Raw genomic sequence first — 19,450 nt, forward strand, 5'->3', positions numbered from 1 at the left:
TGTGTATTTGTGATACTTTGTTGCTGTAGCTCTGTGCTGCCAGCCATGGTAGATGTCAGCCAGCCAGTCCAGTCTCAGGGGGGTACTTGCCTGGAGGCAGAGTTCGTATACAAGATCCAGTCCTGTCCTAATGTCAGGAGTATCCATGTAGTCAGACAATCCAGGGGTCAAGAAAGCTGAGGGTCCAAGGTCACGAGAAGTAAAAAGCAGCAAGGTCTGGCCAGGAACAATGAATGTTGTTTTCAGCAACTGGCTGAGGCTGGAAACCCTGATTAAGAAAGCTGGAGTTAGCTGGTTCTCCTCAGGGCAAGAAGGCTGATCAGCAGCAGGTGGAGTCACTTCGCCTTCTGCTCCTTCAGGCTGCTGCTCAGCAGGTGAAGCCGACTTCTGGCCCATGACGTTTGCGCTCATGATAGTATAAGGAACAGTAATACTTGATCCTGCTTTTGATATGTTTTGCATGTGCACAAGTCTTGGGGCCGCCAAACTGCTTCGTTTTCAATGCGTGCCTGTTCTGCACCTTCCTGCTAAAATCATGTACAGTGGTACCTTGGTTCTCAAACTTAATCCACTCCAGAAGTCCGTTCCAAAACCAAAGCGTTCCGAAACCGAGGTGGTCTCTCTCATAGAAAGTAATGCAAAATGGATTAATCCGTTCCAGACCTTTAAAAACAACACCTAAAACAGCAATTTAACATGAATGTTACTGTCTAACAAGATAGTAACCATAAAATGAAGCCATAAAATGAAAACAATAATCAATGTACTGTACTATAAAATACATAAGACAGTATCGTAGATAAAAATAAAAAATAATAATTCTGAAACCCTGATGATATTGTTTGGATGGGGGGGCTTTTATCCATTTCTGCAATCTCACAATCAATCAATCAATCAGGTAGGTAGCCGTGTTGGTCTGACACAGTCAAAATATATAAAAAAATTAAAAAAATTGTCCAGTAGCGCCTTAGAGACCAACTAAGTTTGTTCTTGGTATAAGCTTTCGTGTGCATTCACACTTCTTCAGCTGAGGCTTGTGCTTTTTGGGGGGGGGGGGTTGTGTGGCTATCAATTACCATTCTTCAAAAATTAATAATGCAAAGATATGCCAGACTGATATTTAGCTAAACTGAAATCTTAATTAAAAGGCATCGTGCAAGGCTTCCTGATTAAAAAAAAAAAAAAGCCCTAATGTATGTACAGTGGTACCTCGGGTTACATATGCTTCAGGTTACATACGTTTCAGGTTACAGATTCCACTAACTCAGAAATAGTACCTCAGGTTAAGAACTTTGCTTCAGGATAAGAACAAAAATCGTACTCTGGCGGCACGGCGGCAGCAGGAGGCCCCATTAGCTAAAGTGATGCTTCAGGTTAAGAACAGTTTCAGATTAAGAAAGGACCTCTGGAACAAATTAAGTACTTAACCTGAGGTACCGCTGTACTGCGATTATAGGCTCCAAGGTCATCCCCACATATGTTGAGACAATTGCTCTTCCAAACTACCATATTTACTCGAGTGTAATGCGTCATTGAATCTAATGCGCCACCTCAGTTTTCAGAACCTTAAAACTCGAAAAAGTATCTGCTGGCGGATGTAAATGTGCCATCGAATCTAATACAGTGGTACCTCGGGTTACAAACACTTCGGGTTGCAGACTCCGCTAACCCGGAAGTAGTACCTCGTGTTAAGAACTTTACCTCAGGATGAGAACAGAAATCGTGTGGTGGCAGTGGGAGGCCCCATTAGCGAAAATGGTACCTCAGGTTAAGAACAGTTTCAGGTTAAGAACGGACCTCCGGAACGAATTAAGTTTGTAACCAGAGGTACCACTGTACGCACCTTCAATTTCGCAACATAATTTGGCCCAAAAAGGTGAGCATTGGCTTTGAGTAAATATGGTTAAGTTGCTGAAATTGCAATGTGCTTTCAGCATGTGGCAATTGGTGGAAATGGGCATGTTCTGATATTTTGGGCCACCAGAAACAAAAAGGCTAGATTGTGATTGAGTGAGGAGCAAACTGAAGTGGGGAATATAGTGTTAGGGGCTACCCACCAAAACATCACCACTTAGGCCTGCCATGACTTCCTTCAAATAATTCTGGGCACTGTGATTTGTTAAGGTTACTCATGTGTTTCAAATGGGCATTGAATGCACTTTAAATGTATGGTTTGGCTCTTCCCCTAGTTTAAGAGCTGAATGAAGGGAGGACATGACAGAATTGTATAAATTTATGCACGGTGTAGAGGAAGGCGATTGAGAGAACTCTTCTTCTCTTCCTCCTCTGTCTCTGTCTCTCTCTCTCCTTCATTCAATGAAGCCCAAAAGTAGAAGATTCAGGATAAACAAATTACGGCTGCCATACGTCCAGATTTCCCTGGACATTACTGGGATTTCAAAGGTGGAATATTGATGTCCGGGGGGGATTTCTGAAAAGCTCAGCAACTTTGGGGTTTGTATAAAGAAAGCTTCTGGTTTTTACTTTTTGAAAGATGGCAACCCTATTGCCACAACACTGACAAACCCTCCACACCCCTAACTGAGCTAACAAGCTTCCCACACCAGCTGTGACTGTGGATGTATAACAGGGTTATGTTTACTTACCAGTTTTTCCACGGTAAAAGGAAATACTGTACGGATTAAACAAAACATGGGCGGAGATTTTGATGAAATTTATGATTCCACAACAAAGCTTCACGTGGAAGCATCCAAGCACACTTCCTAAGAGGAAAATAAAATTCTAGAAAGAAGGGAACCAGCTTGTGCACAACTAAAGATGCAAGTCTTATTCCAGGAAGACCATAAATATCCATTCCACCGTCCCCACATGCCTATTCATTCCATTTCCCCATTGGCTGTATAATTAACACAATCACTCCATGCATTAATTTATTCAAGTTTCTTTTGGAATTCCCTCTCACTGGGAGACAGAGAAGCTGAATGGCATTTCGACACTGCCTGGCGTGTGTCTTGTGATACGGAGAATGCCTTTGTTACAGCATCCTTTGTCTCCATGTTATGGAACAGTGTGCATTGTAGTGTTGCAGTTCTTAGGGAATGTACAGACTTACGGCAGCTCTGTATTTATTATGATTAATTAATTTATTTATATGGCACCATCTGCATTCAGAGTGCTGTAGAAAGGGAATGAGGGTGACAGGTCTCTGCCCCAAGTGGCCTGCAATCTAAAAAGGGACTTGAGGGAGACAGCAGAGAAGGGGAAGAGATATGGAGATGGGGCAAACAAGGCAAGAACATATTTCAATTACACACAGTACCTAGAGTATTTATGGTTTGTGTCACTAGCTTGCCCAAATCTCTCGTGCAGCGAAATACATGCAGTCCCCCCCCCTGCATATCTAGGTTATTCCATGAGGTTTTTTTGCCCGTTGTAAGAGTGGATGTATTGCTTTGCTGTGAGAGTCTCTGTCTATTGTGCTGGACTGAGTTTGTGAGACAGCCGTGCAACTTGGTGTGTGAACTCCATTAATCCAACTAACATGCCTAGGTTTGAACGGCAAGAAACAAGTTGCATCGCTCAAACTCACTGATTTGTGTACATAATTATACCCCAGCTGTGTGTTAAAAGGTTTAGACCACCACCCACCCACTCCCATATCCCAAATCATAGAGGAGGAGGAGGAGGAGGAGGAGGAGGAAGAAGAAGAAGAAGAAGAAGAAGAAGAAGAAGAAGAAGAAGAAGAAGAAGAAGAAGAAGAAGAAGAAGAAGAAGATAATCTCCACTGGTTTTTAATCTGGAGGGTTGAAGGAGCCATTTCTCTCCTAGTGCTGGGAAGAAAAGTGTCGGTGCTTTTTATATTGTGGTCTTAAACACACTTAAACATCAAGAAAAATAAACAAGAGATTTACCCTTGGAGGGTTGTTGGGGATTTTTAGTCAATTTCGTAAAGACTACAGAACAGAGAGCAAATTCCCCAAGCAGAATTTGAACCAGCAACCTCAGGACACAGCAGATTCCCCATTAAATCCTGTCCCTTGCCCAATGGCGGCTGCCCTATGTTTATGGCCCCAGCATAAGCCCCACATGACAGGTTTATCCCTCTCTTTGGCGATACGGGCAGTATTTCATCTCCCCTGGTGACAGCTTGATCCATGTAAGATCTCACTCTATTGTCAGAGATTTGTTTAGAGAGGCCTGATGCTGGCCTCTTTTGATCTGTCTATCTAAGGAATTTATTACCTGGGCCCTGTCCCTGTAGCCTGTGAATTCCTCACATTGTCACACACACAAGCAAACAAACACGCCATGAGGCGAGGTGCACAACACAGGCCTCTCCCTGAAAACTGTAGCACTGAAGGATTAAAGGACTTGCCTGTCATGGACTGATTGTACTACCAACCTTACTGTATGCTTGTGAAACATGGACCACTTATAAACACCATCTCCAACTCCTCAAAAGATTCCATCAACGGTTTCTCCAAAGTATTTCACACATCACTTGGGAAGACAGGCAAACTAATGCTAGTGTACTGGAAGAAGCAAAGATCACCAGTGTCGAAGCAACAATTCTTCAACATCAGCTTTGTTGGACTGGTCATGTTGTGCGGATGCCGGATTATCATCTTCCAATGCAACTACTCTATTCCGAACTTTAAAATGGTAAGTGTAATGCTGGTGGTCAACAAAAGAGGTTTAAAGACTCTCTCAAGGCAAATCTAAAAAAATGACAAACTGGGAAACACTGGCCTGCGAACGCTCCAATTGGAGGACAGCCTTTACCAAAGGAGTCATGGGCTTTGAAGATGCTTGAACTCAGGACAAAATGGAGAAACACACTAAGAGGAAGGCACGCTTGGCAAACCCTCGCCGTGATCAACTCCTGCCTAGAAACCTATGTCCCCACTGTGGAAGAATGTGTGGATCCAGAAGTGGCCTCCACAGTCACTTATGGACTCACTGTTAAGACTGTGTTCATGGAAGACAATCTTACTTGGCTACGAGTGATCGGCACAGAAAAAGAAGGATGCAGAAGAATGGTGGGAGGAACGATCTGAGGAAGCACCAAGGGAAGAAGACTCAGAGAACGGGCAGTGGTGGTGGGATGGCTATGAGTGGTCAGAGGGAGAAAATTGGGAAGAGGGAACAGGTCTTAGTGAGCTGGGAGAGTTGGTGGCAGAGAGAAGTCAGAATCAGAGGCAGAAGCTGAAACAGGCAAGTCGGAGGAAGGAAGTCAAGTCAGAGATGAGTCAGGCTGGTGACAGGAGTTGTTGGTCCCCTAAACCAGATGGACAGAAGATTGCCTGCTCTTGATTGCATAACCTGGAGTACGTAACCTGGGGTTTTTTCTGGGTCCTTTTATGTCGCTTGAGGCTCAGGTGACCTGAGGGGTGCGCCTTCCATCAGCTTTGGCTGGTGGCCCAGCTATGCCCATATCTGGACAGGGATGGCCTAACGTCTGTTGTCTATGCTCCGACAACCTCTAGGTTAGATTACAGTACCACCTTGGGTTACATACACTTCAGGTTACATACGCTTCAGGTTACATACGCTTCAGGTTACAGACTCCGCTAGCCCAGATATATTACCTCGGGTTAAGAACTTTGCTTCAGGATGAGAACAGAAATCGTGCTTCGGCGGCACAGCGGCAGCGGGAGGCCTCATTAGCTAAAGTGGTGCTTCAGGTTAAGAGCAGTTTCAGGTTAAGAACGGACCTCCGGAATGAATTAAGTACTTAACCCGAGGTACCACTGTACTTAGAGTATGTCTGGAATTTCCCAGACATAGCCGGTATTCAGCCCTCGTAAGCAGCGTCTGGGTGGAAATCGCTGAAATGTCTGGGGAAATCCGGAAGTATGGCAGCTCAACAACTTCTGTGTCCAGATTTTCACTTTTTGAAATATGGCAAGCCTAGATTACTGCAATGCGTTATAAGTAGGGCTGCCTCTGAAGATGGTTCGGAAACTTCAGCTGGTGCAGAATTTGGCAGCCAGGTGCAGAATTTGGCAGCCAGGGCAAGGTGGATTGAGCATATCACACCGATCCTGGTCCACTGCGCTGGTTGCCAATTACCGTACTTTCCAGGCACAATTCAAAGTGCTGGTCTTATAAAGCCTTAAATGGCTCACGACTGCAATGTGTTAAAGGACCACCTCTCCCCATATGAACTGACCCCGACCCTGTAGTCATCATCTGAGGCCCTTCTTCATGAGAGGTCTCAAGGCTGGCAACATGAGAATGGTTTTTTTCTGTGGTGGCTCCCTGTTTGTGGTATGCTCTCCCCAGGGAGGCTCGCCTGGTACCTTCCTTGCATATCTTTAGGCATCAGGAGAAATTGTTTCCCTTTAACCAGACCTTTGGCTTTGGCTGATTAACAATCTATGTCCTTTTGTGTTTGTGGGAGGTACTGGTTTATTCTTGTTTTTACAGTGTGTCCTTATTTTGCATTTTTATGTTGCGAACCGCCCTGTGATCTTTGCGTGAAGGTCAGTATACAAATTAAATGAATAAATTAAACTAAAAATAAACAAACATACACAGGTTCCGGAAACAGTAGGAATGACCTCAGAGAAGTACCGCTGCTTTGAGATGGTCAGCGCCTCCTGTACTGAACTGACAAGTTTATGCAGACCTAGCACCTATCCGCTCGTGGGATCAGCACCCTGAATCATTATGTGTGAAAGGTACTCTGAAAAGCGCCCCAACTTTGTACGGGGCCAATGCATTTTGGGAAATGAAAAGTGGCATCTTGATTGGACAATATTTACCTTCTCCTTCCCTGCCAAGCTTGATTCACTTGCTCAAATAATCTGGAACTTTTTCGCACTGCAAGAACTTCCCCACAATGTCCATTTGCGTGATGAAAATCACTTTGAGCACAATTATCTATGTGGTATATATAACTAAAATGACTGGGACACAGATTGTGCAGCTTGTCTGGTGTTGAGGAAATTATCTTGCACTAAAAAGAGGTGGCTAGTTTAACCAGGCATGTAGGGCTTCTGCAAATTATATTATGTTATATTATAATCCGGTTGCCAAATTATATTATGCTACATCTGGTGGTCAACACAGACTACCAGACTACGTTGTCTCTGCCCAGTCTAATTGTCCCTTGGGCTGGACGGAAAGATGAAAACTGCTGATTAGCCCTTGCTAACTCCAGACACAAGCAATTTGCATCTTCTTCACTTCAGTGGCTCCCTCGAACAAAAAGAACCTTCTTTGTTTTCTAATAACCATGACCCCATTTCCAGCGGAAACAGTAGGGATCAGACACAGGGGCTTTGAGGGGTTAGGGGCCGGAGGAGAAGGGGGGGTGATTTAAAGTAGCATGGCCATGCTGGAACCAAAGCCACTGCTTTTCTTTTGCTGGAGTGGATGGGGGGGCAGGAATCAATGATTTCAGAAATAACACAGTTTTTAAAATTGTGTTTTAAAATATAATTTAAGTCTGAAGTGTTTCTTGTTGAAGTTATGTTAAGTGCCCTTAAAAAATGGTTTAATATGAAATCTGACTTAAAACATAAACCAGCATGTTTCAGTCTATATGCAACTTGAAAAACAACAACCCCAACCTGCATTTATAATCCTCTAGAAAACACTGATTTAATGAATCATACTTTTCTATGTAAAAAGGGGGGGGGGAGTGTGACTTTTGAGGTGAAACATTATAAAAATTAGACACACAATAGGCCGTTTTGGCAAATTATGGATATTTATGACTCACCTGAGCAGCAGGGACGTTTAGGGAATAATCAACTGCCGTCCTAAATGCAGTAGGATGTGACTCCTATTGAAATCAAGAGAACTTACTTCTGAATAAACCAGCATAAAATTGGATTAAGCAATGTTATGTTCTATTGACTTCAATGTTGAAGTATTAGGCTGATGTTTTACTCTCCCATCTCCTGAAGAAACACTATTCTAACCCAATATTCTTTATTCTGGATGGTACTGGGAATTTAGTAAATGGTCTTGTTTAAGTGCCTTTGCATAAGCACACAGAAAACCAAAAAGAAATTCCTTACCTTCACACCTGTCTACTTTGTAGTGCAAAAAAAAGATGCATGATTACTGCCCAAAGGTTTTGGATTACGCTCCTAGTTTCCATAAAGGCTCTACTGCAAACCAGTTATGCTTTGGTTGTTACACAGCACCAATGCATCCACCTCCACATTCAGGAAACACATGGATCACGCAACGGGGGAAATTCATTTCATTGTGATTTAAAATCACCTCGATTTAAATCAATCCAACATGCCCTTGATCACAGATGTGAATGTCGGCATGCAGTAGGAGATCAACAGAATTCTAGCAGTGGTGCACATGGAGCGACGCGTTCGTTCTTTTATTTAATGTAGCAATTCATATCCCCTCTGGATTCCACTTTCTGCCCTTCACAGGTGACTAATCCGTTTCCGTGTCTGTCTATTCCATTTCATTTTTCAACGAACTCCAGCCCAAGGTTGTTGTATTTTTGGATGAGGATAAACCCAAAGAAAAGTTAAAAACTACCACAAAAGCCTCCACCTTGGATTTTATTTTTTTAAAAAATGCTATCAGATGTAGGTTGAGGCCAGCGTTACGACTTTTATACATCATTGCAAACTTATAACACAAAGTATAAAAGCTGCTACAGAGTCAGGGGTGCCTGCTTGGCCCTGCAACTGTGAATACCAGGAGCTGTGGGTGCCATGCAGTGTGCAAAGCCCTGGCACCAAAATTTGTGGGCGCCCGGTCCCTTCATGGGGAATTTCGTGGGTGCTCAGGCACCCAGGGCTCCAGGGTGATTTTGGCTTCCTCCATTCGCTTGTATTATCATTTCCCCCAGAGCAAAAACATGGGTTTGACCTTTCACAAATTTGCACTAGCAAGGTTTGTACGCAGATGGGTTCGGGACAAGAGGCCGGTGGTGATCAGCTGGAAGCAAGAGGGAGATATCCAGGTGAATAAGAAATTCTGTTGCTGGCTTATGGGGATGACTGTTCTGGATGGGAATGTGGGGCATGTATCTGCACATGTACACATATGCTCAGGAGGCTGAGAAGTTGGGTGGGCATTCAAGGTCCAAGCATGTCCCGGTTTGTGTTTGAATGCAGATGTGTAGGGCTGGATTTAGGTTTGATGAGGCCCTAAGCTACTGAAGGTAATGGGGCCCTTTATGTGTCCTGCTGGGATGCGGGTGGCGCTGTGGGTTAAACCACAGAGCCTAGGAATTGCCGATCAGGTCGGCGGTTCAAATCCCCGCGACGGGGTGAGCTCCCGTTGCTCATACAGTGCACATACAGTGGTACCTCTGGTTATGAACTTAATTCATTCTGAAGGTCTGTTCTTAACCTGAAACCATTCTTAACCTGAGGTACCACTTTAACTGGGACGCAGGTGGTGCTGTGCTCTAAACCACTGAGCCTAGGGCTTGCTGATCGGAAGGTTGGCAATTCGAATCCCCATGACGGGGTGAGCTCCCGTTGCTCGGTCCCTGCTCCTGCCAACCTAGTAGTTTGAAAGCACCTCAACGTGCAAGTAGATAAATAGGTACCGCTCCAGCGGGAAGGTAAACGGCATTTCCGTCCGCTGCTCTGGTTTGCCAGAAGTGGCTTAGTCATGCTGGCCACATGACCCGGAAGCTGTACGCCGGCTCCCTCGGCCAATAAAGCGAGATGAGCGCAGCAACCCCAGAGTCGGTCACGACTGGACCTAATGGTCAGGGGTCCCTTTACCTTTTTATATGTCCAGCTGTCCTTTGTCAACAACAAATTGTCACTGTTTTTTTGTGTTGAATATAAGCTATATGGTAATTTATGGACCTAATAGGCATCTAAAGCCATTTACACATGTTGCCATGCAACCAGTCCATGCAAAATGTAGGCACCTTATATATAGAAATGAGCAAACCAGTGATATTTTAGGGAGCAGGCTAGCAGGCGGGGCCCATTACTTACATCATAGGAGCCTACACAACACAAAACACTGTTGCTGTATGTAGGTTTTATTTTATTTGTTTTTTATCTTATATTTTGGAAATGTACATCCAGGGGTTTTTTAGCCTTTAAATTTTTGGGGGGCCCCAAGAGAGTGGGGCCCTAAGCTATAGCTTGTTTAGCTTATACTTAAATCCGGCACTGTGTGTAGCTGGTTGGCAAAGCAGAATTCAGCTGCGTTGTATGGGGGGGGGGGGAGAATGGTTAAGCAGCATATGCTCTGTTACCAAATTGATTAATAATGCAAATTTAATTAAGCAGAATTAATACAACATGTGTTAATTACATTTCAACAAAGAAAAATTGCTGATGCTGCCTGCTCTGTATTTCCCACCCAGACCTATCAGATTTCTTCAAGTTTATCTTCTTGACCTTTTTCGGGAGGGGGGGGACACATTCTTCAGATTGTTGTGAACTTGGGTTGTTTGGTCGTCTGAATTAAACTACTTTTGAGACACTGTTAGGTGTGTCACAGTGGAGGGCATGCAGTCAAGAGAATCAGGCCCGTAACGTTGCGTACAACCAACATGATTTAACTATACAGTAAAGAATTTGGGTCATTCATCCTCCCATCCACCCTCATGGATAATCTCAGGGTTGTGGGTTCGAGCTTCACGTGGGGCATGAAGAGTCCAGCATTGCAGGGGTTGGGCTAGATGATCCTCATGGTCCTTTTCAACTCTACAGTTCTATGGCTATACCTTATACTTTTGTCCTTCTTCCCATGTGACTCTTGTATTGCTATGTCCTTGCCTCACCCTCACAGCCCTTCTGCACATACAGTGGTACCTCTGGTTATGAACTTAATGCATTCTGGAGGTCTGTTCTTAACCTGAAACCGTTCTTAACCTGAGCTACCACTTTAACTGGGACGCAGGTGGTGCTGTGCTCTAAACCACTGAGCCTAGGGCTTGCTGATCGGAAGGTTGGCTATTCGAATCCCCACGACAGGGTGAGCTCCCGTTGCTCGGTCCCTGCTCCTGCCAACCTAGTAGTTTGAAAGCACCTCAAAGTGCAAGTAGATAAATAGGTACCACTCCAGCGGGAAGGTAAACAGCATTTCGGTGCACTGCTCTGGTTCACCGGAAGCAGCTTAATCATGCTGGCCACATGACCCGGAAGCTGTACGCCGGCTCCCTCGGCCAATAAAGTGAGATGAGCGCCACAACCCCACAGTCAGTCACAACTGGACCTAATGGTCAGGGGTCCCTTTACCTTTAAGATGAAGGTATTTTCCCCCCTTTGCTGGAGTAGGTGTTTCAATGCAGCCCCCTTCCTGTTTCAGGAAGAGATTTGCAATGAACCCTGCCAAACGCAGGAGGATTTAACCCCACGCTCCTCAGCTCTTAAGTGGGGGTTAGATCCTGTTGTATTGGCTGCCCATGCCAACTAATGCAGGGGACCTGTGCGGCCAATGCAGAACTGAACCCCATTGCACTGTCCATAAATGGATATCACTGTGGGTACAGTTTGAGGGAAGTGGCCTCGCAGGCCAACTAGAACCCACTGGAAGGCCAAGATTGGCCCATGGGCTGAAGGTTCCCCACCCCTGGTCAATAAGGATTGACACCAGTTCTCCAGAACTGGGGTCTCCCAGTGCTACCTCCCAGAGCTACTTGTCAGAAATTGAACCTGGGATCTTTTGCATGCAATCTCTTCTTCTTCTTCTTCTTCTTCTTCTTCTTCTTCTTCTTCTTCTTCTTCTTCTTCTGTGATCACTCGTAGCTGAGTAAGATTGTCTTCCATAAACACGGTTTTAACAATGAGTCCGTAAGTGACTGTGGAGGCCAATTCTGGATTAACACATCCTTCCACAGTGGGGACATAGGTTTGGGTGGGGAGGGGAGTTGATCATGGTGAGGGTTTGCCAAGCGTGCCCTCCTCTTAGCGCATTTCTCCCTTTCATCCTGAGTTTGAGCGTCTTCAAAGCCCATGATACCTTCGGTCAAGGCTGTTCTCCAACTGGAGCGCTCGCAGGCCAGTGTTTCCCAGTTTGTCAGTGTTGATACTACATTTTTTAAGATTTGCCTTGAGAGAGTCTTTGAACCTCTTTTGTTGACCAGCAGCATTACGCTTTCCATTTTTAAGTTTGGAATAGAGTAGTTGCTTTGGAAGACGATAATCAGGCATCCGCACAACACAACCAGCTTAACAAAGTTGATGTTGAAGAATTGTTGTTTTGACACTGGTGAACTTTGCTTCTTCCAGTACACTGGCATTAGTTCGCCTGTCTTCTCAAGTGATGTGTGAAATCTTTTGGAGACACCATTGAAGGAATCCTTTGAGGAGCTGGAGATGGTGTTTATAAGTGGTCCATGTTTCACAAGCATACAGTAAGTTTGGTCTATCACTGAGATGACTACCTAGCCATAATACAAAGGCTATTGTTCATACATCATTCACTCAACAGTGACAAGAATAACATCCATGTCTGAAAAACACAAGACAACTGAATTTTCCTGGAATTCAGGGGTAAAAGAACCAATGCCCGGAAAGGATAGGGTTAAAACCTCACCAGGTTTTTTCCTTCTTGTCTGTTTTTGTGGAATATAAGGAGCCTCAAAGCAACGTTTTCTTCCTGGCGCAAAATTTTATGGACTTTGAACAAGTCTCCTCTTAATTGCCTTTTCACTTAAGTAAACAGTCCTGGTCATTTTAATCTTTCTTCATGCTTTATTTATAAGTCAGATTGATTCTCGGAATCCGGCGGGCCAGCTCACATGAGCCAGGGGGACAACTGCTCACAACTGCTAGTTGCTGAATGAAGGCTTTGTGTGTGCGAAGAAATCTGCAAATCGGCAGTGCATCACTTTAAACATTAAGGTAGCACAGAAAGAGGATTCGGGAAGGGGTTAGAAAGTTAACAACCCTCGGGCCCCTCATGCTGTTGGCCAGATGTGCTTTGGCCAAATATGCCTTCCCAAAACGGATCCCAAAACAATATTCTTTGAGGCAGCAGTTTAAAGCTTGCCTCCTCTGTCTTCCCCAGGACATGGTTTGAAGGTAGATGAGGTCATCACCTTGCTCAAACTAAGCAGGTCTGGCTCTGATCTGTGCTTGGAGGGGTGACTGCCTGTAAAATGAATGGATGCTGTTCCTGGGTTCCATAACAGAAGGAGCAGAGGGTATAAATGTAAGAAAATAAAATAGTAAAACAAGCAGCTCTGAAGCAGATGCCTTAACAGATACACAAATAGCTTGACCGTGGGGATGCTTAACTCAGAAGCAAGTCCCATTCGGGTGAATAGGCTTCTAGATGCACAGGGTGTTTGCATGCGTTGAAGCAAGGCGGTTGGGCGGTTTTTGCTTAAACCAATTGGAACATGCATTGGCCAGAATTAATAGTTAATCTGGCCCCCTGCAGTCATATTCCACTGATGTGAAGATGCACAACAAAAAAAGCTTCCTTGGATTTGCAGGTTACTGAAGCAAAAGGACATTAGGTGAAAGATCTCAGGGCCATATTTCTCGGATGCCTTTTGCGTACCTGGGATAGGGCTTTGAAATAATGGCCGTTTAGGATGTACAGGCAGATGCCTGAACTAGCCCCAGCTCGTATCGGTGAATTGCTGCTACCCATCAAAAGCCTACAATTATTCGCTGCTTCTCCTTGTTTAATAGCTGTTTGGTATGCTCAGAGCTGCGTTTGTTACATGCGTCTGTGATCGCACCACACAAGTACAGGATTTTTTGCACCTGGAACCGAATCCAGCATCTCAAACGTGTCTGTCTTAATGTTTGGGTTGTGTGTGTGTTGTTGTTTTTTAAGAGCCTGTATGGATGAGGAGATAAGCTTCAAAAGAAGAAAGAACATTTGAGTACAGGTTGCCCTGCTCAGCACCATATCGCTCTGCACTGCTCATGTAGCCAGCTGTTTCAGTAGGTGTTTTAAAGAAGTTTTTCTGTTTTTAGGAATAATTTTAACCAGTGCTATTCTTCTAGAAAAAGAGATGCTTGGAACTCACCATGAAAGCCTCCCTTGTTCTCTTATAATGGCAATGGCGCCCTCCTGAGAGGTGCCGGAACTGAGTTCCGATGAGTTCTGACTGGGGGGGAAATCCCTGATTTTACCGTATTTTTTGCTCTATAAGACTCACTTTTTCCCTCCTAAAAAGTAAGGGGAAATGTGTGTGCGTCTTATGGAGCTAATGCAGGCTGCGCAGCTATCCCAGAAGCCAGAACAGCAAGAGGGATCGCTGCTTTCACTGCGCAGCGATCCCTCTTGCTGTTCTGGCTTCTGGGATTCAGAATATTTTTTTTCTTGTTTTCCTCCTCCAAAAACTAGGTGCGTCTTATGGTCTGGTGCGTCTTATGGAGCGAAAAATACGGTAACTACAGTGGACACTCGAGTTGCGAACGCGATCTGTGTGGGATGCATGTTCACAACCCACACTGTCCGCAACCCACAGTGGTGCTTCTACGCATGCATGACCGCCAAAACCCGGAAGTAACTCATTCCAGTACTTCCAGGTTTCGGCGGTCCGCAACCTGAAAAAACAGAACCTGAAGTGTCTGTAACCCGAGGTATCACTGTAGTGCCTTAGCCGTTATATGGATTGTGATAAGGATCTGGCCGGCTGGGCCAAAAAGGTTCTCCACCTCAGATGTAGACAATATTGAGCTTGATGGACCAGTGCTCTGACTTGCTATAAGGCAGTTTCCTGTGTTCCATGTGGCGCTCCAGATGTATCTAGACTACAACTCCCATCCTCCTTAACAATTTGCCACACTGGCTGGTGCTGATGGGAGCTGGAGTCTCAGCAGCACCCATAGGACCAGAAAGGCTGCTCCTAACTCCCAACTCCCCATTGTATTGGAAAATAGAGGCACTCTGGTCAAGAGAAACGAGCTAAGGCAGCAATAACTGCTAAGCTGCTAATAGCTGCATCTCTGAACACCTAGCCTCCAGACCAGAGGCAAAGTAGCAGAAAAAGTTGTGGTTAAGCCAGATGTCAAAAGTTGAAGCTTGTAAGGGAAGTATATCCACAGAAGAAACAAAGGACCATCCAGACTACAAATAGAGCAAGGAAGTCCAAAGGGCTTAGCAGAGACAGAGAGATGTAGTGGAAATTCTCCCCCAAATGCATAGTTTAAGGTTGCTCATCAAAGGTTATGGTTGGGTTATAGCTATTTCATAACGGTGGGACAAGCAAGGAAGGAATGAGTTATCAAGCTGCTTATGGGAAACTATAAAAGCATACCCTCCAACATTTCTCCAGTGAAAATAGAGACACCCCATCCTACATTTCTCCAATGAAAATAGGGGTGTCCCAAGAAGAGAGGGACATTTTGGGATCAAATCAGAAACCAAGAATGCTTCTGTAAATCTGGGACTGTCCCTGGAAAATAGAGACACTTGGAGGGTTTGTGAAGGTAAAAAGGTAAAGGACAAGGACCCCTGGATGGCTAAGTCCAGTCAAAGGCGACTATGGGGTTGAGGCGCTCATCTTGCTTTCAGGCCGAGGGCGCCAGCGTTTGCCCACAGACAGCTTTCCACGTCATGTGGCCAGCATGACTAAATCGCTTCTGGTGCAATGGTACACCACGACGGAAACCAGAGCGCACCGAAACACCATTTACCTTGCCACCACAGCGGTACCTATTTATCTACTTTTTTGAACTGCTAGGTTGGCAAGAGCTGGGACAGAGCAACAGGAGCTGACCCTGTCGCGGTTCAAGTTACCAACCTTCTGAATGGCAAGCCCAAGAGGCTCAGTGGTTTAGACCACAGTGCCACCCGCGTCCCTAGGGTTTGTGAAAGCATATGTGTAACCTGTAATTGGGGTCTCTTGACCACACCATGAGGTGGATGATGCACCATTCTTGTGCATGAATAAATTCTGTTTTCCTTTGTGAAATATACTCAGAGTCGAGAGTGGATTTCATGCTCTTTATTCAGCTCATAGTGGTGAGGTAGAATGAAAGTTCCCCCAAAATATCTGCTTTATATACATTATTTACACAATGGGCTGTACGTGATTGGCTAATTCCGGGATTCTCCTGTTGGCCAATCAGGTTGTGGATTCACTTCCACCTGGAGCTGGATTGGGTGGCTTCTGTGGACCAATCATACTGCTGCATTGTTCTAGGACCAATCAGACTGCTGCATTCTGAATCCTATTGTTCTAGGACCAATCAGACTGCTGCATTTTGGATCCTATTGTTCTAGGACCAATCAGACTGCTGCATTTTGGATCCTATTCAACTCAGTACATAACACTTTGCTACCCATGGCCTGGTAATTTGGTTTTGGCTGCGTGATGAACCTTCGTGGCAGAGTGCCATAACACTGCCAGCCCCTTGCTAACCTCTCTCTTCTCTCCCCAGGTCCGGGCCAGTGCCATAGCTCAGGATGCTGACCAGAACTATGATTACGCCAGCAACAGCGTGATTCTACACCTGGACGTGGGCGACGAAGTTTTCATCAAGCTGGACGGAGGGAAGGTTCATGGGGGCAACACCAACAAGTACAGCACCTTCTCTGGCTTCATCATCTACCCAGACTGAGCCCCGCCGGCTCCTGTTTCCCCTCCTCCTTTTTTTTGCCTACCCAAACCCTTTCCCTGCTCTGGGTCAGCTTTTATTCCCCCTTGGCTTTACCAACTCCCTGGACCCAGAAGGTCCTTCCAGCAAGGTCCGGCCAATAAGGACTGAAACGGAAACTTTGGGGGAGGAGGTCCTCCCCCTTGGGTTCATACGACTGTGAAAAGGGGTGGGAGGATTAAGGGATTTTTGGTGCATGGGGAAATCCGGGAGGGGGTGGATACAGGGGAACATAATGTCATGGTGGGTGGGCCCTGGTCAGTGGAAGCAAGGCCATGTCCAGGATCGGAGGATGACGGGAAGGGCGACAGATGGGGAACAAGGCCCAGACTTGCTGCATATTGGCTCTGTAAGTCCATTTCCTTAGCATCCCTTTAGATGGAAGGTACAAATATTCGAAGAGGGGTGGTTTCATTAGTGCAGTCCGGTCCCTTCATCAACTTTTCACAGGAAATGTTTTATTGATTGCATTTATATCTCGCCCTTCTTCCAATGAGCTCAGGACAGGCTTATATGATTCTCCCTTCCCTCATTTTGCCCTCACAACAACCTTGCGAGGGGCTAGGCCCAGAGACCATCCCACAGTCCACCCAGCGAGCTTCGTGGTCAAGTGGGAATTTGAACTTGGGTTTCTCCTATCTTGGTCCAAACACTCTGTTACACCCGCTGCTGACTCAAGATGCCTCATATATATATATATTAATTGGTCAATTATGGAGGTGGGATTCATTATCTGTATAAATCATAATGTATCCAACGGGAAGGGGGGGAGAGAATGGGGAGGTCTTCTGCAGGAACAGGGGGCAGTACAGTTGAATTTAATTTCCCCGTTCTCCATAGCAGTGTTCTGCCAACATGCCAGCAAGACCATGAACATATACAGAGGGGGATACATCTTTTGCTCTGGTGACGTTGCATGCCAGTAGCAAGAAAGGGTTAGGCTTTTCTTAAAAGCGTGTGTTGTGCAAGGTTCACTGTTTTAAGCCTGCTCCGTTTAAGAAATGGGAGACAAAACCATCCAAATAAAATCTCCAGTCCCCTTCTATATCAAACAGGTGCCCTGAAGACTCTTGTACGAATGGGGAAGGGGGTCGAGCCCCAATTCCTCCTACCTTTGTACATTAACCCACAGGTCTGTCTGGGCAGCTGCCAATAGGGCGATCTTGTGTTGACCTGCATGAAGATATATAGATATTATCCATGTTTCAGACCTCAAGCTGGGACAAATGGGGGTCTCTGCACCTTTGTGTGTAAATATCTCACCGCAGCCACCCTGAACTGGGGACGACGGCGACTGCGACAGTCTGGGTCATCATAAAACTTTGTGCTGCAAATGATGATTCCCACATGCACACCGCAACAGTGCGGGGACATGCTGAAATGACTGGGAGCATGTCCCAGAGACAGTTCCTGGCTCAACATTGCTACCAGAGGCTATTAAGGGGTTTGATGGGTGGCAGGGTGTGTTGTGTGCCAAAAGACCACCGCAGACACCCCCAGATGCATAAACCACTGCAAGATAGGTGACCAGAATATATTGCATTTTCCCATTCATGACCTGCTGTTGCAATACCTGCCACGTAAAACCACGCCTCCCCGCAAGATTGTACACCGCTAAAACATGCATTGTCATAATCAGATTTTGAGTGTGTGCTATTCACCCACAAAATTCACCCACGCGCCCAATAGTTCGCCCTACTTTCAAAACTCTCTGGAAGTGCATCAGTGTGAACACAACAGATACCGTATCAAACAGCCATACGACCTGACAGGGCCAGCTCCGCCACACATAAGCAGAGTGAAGTGACCTGATTCATTTGGCACCATGAAGGTCAGGGGTTCAGGGAGGTGGATGCAAGAACGGGCGTCCAAATTGTTTGTGGGAGAACACCGCTGTTTTGACTCTCCTTCAGAGAGCTCTGCAACCTAACTTCCGCAGAGCTTAATCTATTAAAGAATAAACATCGCCACCAACCCAAAAAGAATACAACCACATCTTTTCTCCAAAACATGCCCACTTGTGCATGCCTAATCCCTCATCTTGCACACATTATTTTAAATAAAAAAAATTAATACAGTGGAACCTCGGTTTACGAATGTACTCTGTTCTGGAAGACTGTTCGACTTCCAGAACGTTTCTGGAAGCAATTATGTCCGGAAAACTCAATACAGAAGCCGCATGGAATGTTCAGCTTCCAAAAAGCATTTGAAAATGGAAGCATTTACTTCCAGGTTTTCGGCATTCAAAAGCCGAAACGCTCGACTTCCGAGATGCTCGAAAACAGAGGTACCACTGTATAAATTTACTTCCTGCCCTTCTGGTGCCTACACACCACTCAGAGTGGCAATTCAAATCAACCATAAAATAACGTTTAAAACACACACACACACCCCACATCTTTTCTCCAACACATGCCCACTTGTGCATGCCTAATCCCTCAACTTGCACACACACTTTTAAATATTTGTTTTAAATATAAATTTACTTCCTGGACTTCTGGTGCCTACACATCACTCAGGGTGGCAATTCAAATCAACCATAAAATAACATTTCAAAACACACACACTATATATATATATAACAAAAGGAGATAGAAAATTAAAACAAAAATCACTGCATTAAAATATATGCATCCAAATCAGACTTAAAGGTCTTGCCTTTCTCATGCGTCCAGGTTCAGATGAGGAAGGAAGACAGGCAGACAGAGGACACGAGCTCCCTCTGTAGGTTTGCTTAGCAACAGGTCCCATCTCCTAAAGACAAAAGAAGGACCTTTTCATTCTGCCCACCTTATGTAGCTCTGCAAACTTCTTTTCCATGTATGTGAACATTTGCACATGTAATTGTGCTCGGGCGTTGAGAGGTGCACCAATGCCTTTTCACCTCTTATGTGTACATGCGTTTGCTGGCCTGTACATCTATTAGGATTGCCAAATTAAGCTCTGGTGTCTGGCATCCCCAG

At 45.2% G+C, this 19,450-nt stretch overlaps 1 protein-coding gene across 1 annotated transcript in view; it reads left to right on the plus strand.

Annotated features, from left to right (window-relative positions):
- C1QL4 (complement C1q like 4) overlaps positions 1 to 18,155 on the plus strand; it is a 34,691-nt gene extending 16,536 nt beyond the window's left edge. The window contains 1 exon segment of the mRNA XM_081849973.1: positions 16,272 to 18,155. Within this exon segment, the coding sequence (XP_081706099.1) occupies positions 16,272 to 16,451 (180 nt within the window). The 3' untranslated portion in view covers positions 16,452 to 18,155.
- The last annotated feature ends 1,295 nt before the right edge of the window (positions 18,156 to 19,450 follow it).

This window comes from Podarcis erhardii (assembly GCF_964252035.2).
Source record: "Podarcis erhardii genome assembly, chromosome: 2".
NCBI lineage: Eukaryota > Metazoa > Chordata > Lepidosauria > Squamata > Lacertidae > Podarcis > Podarcis erhardii.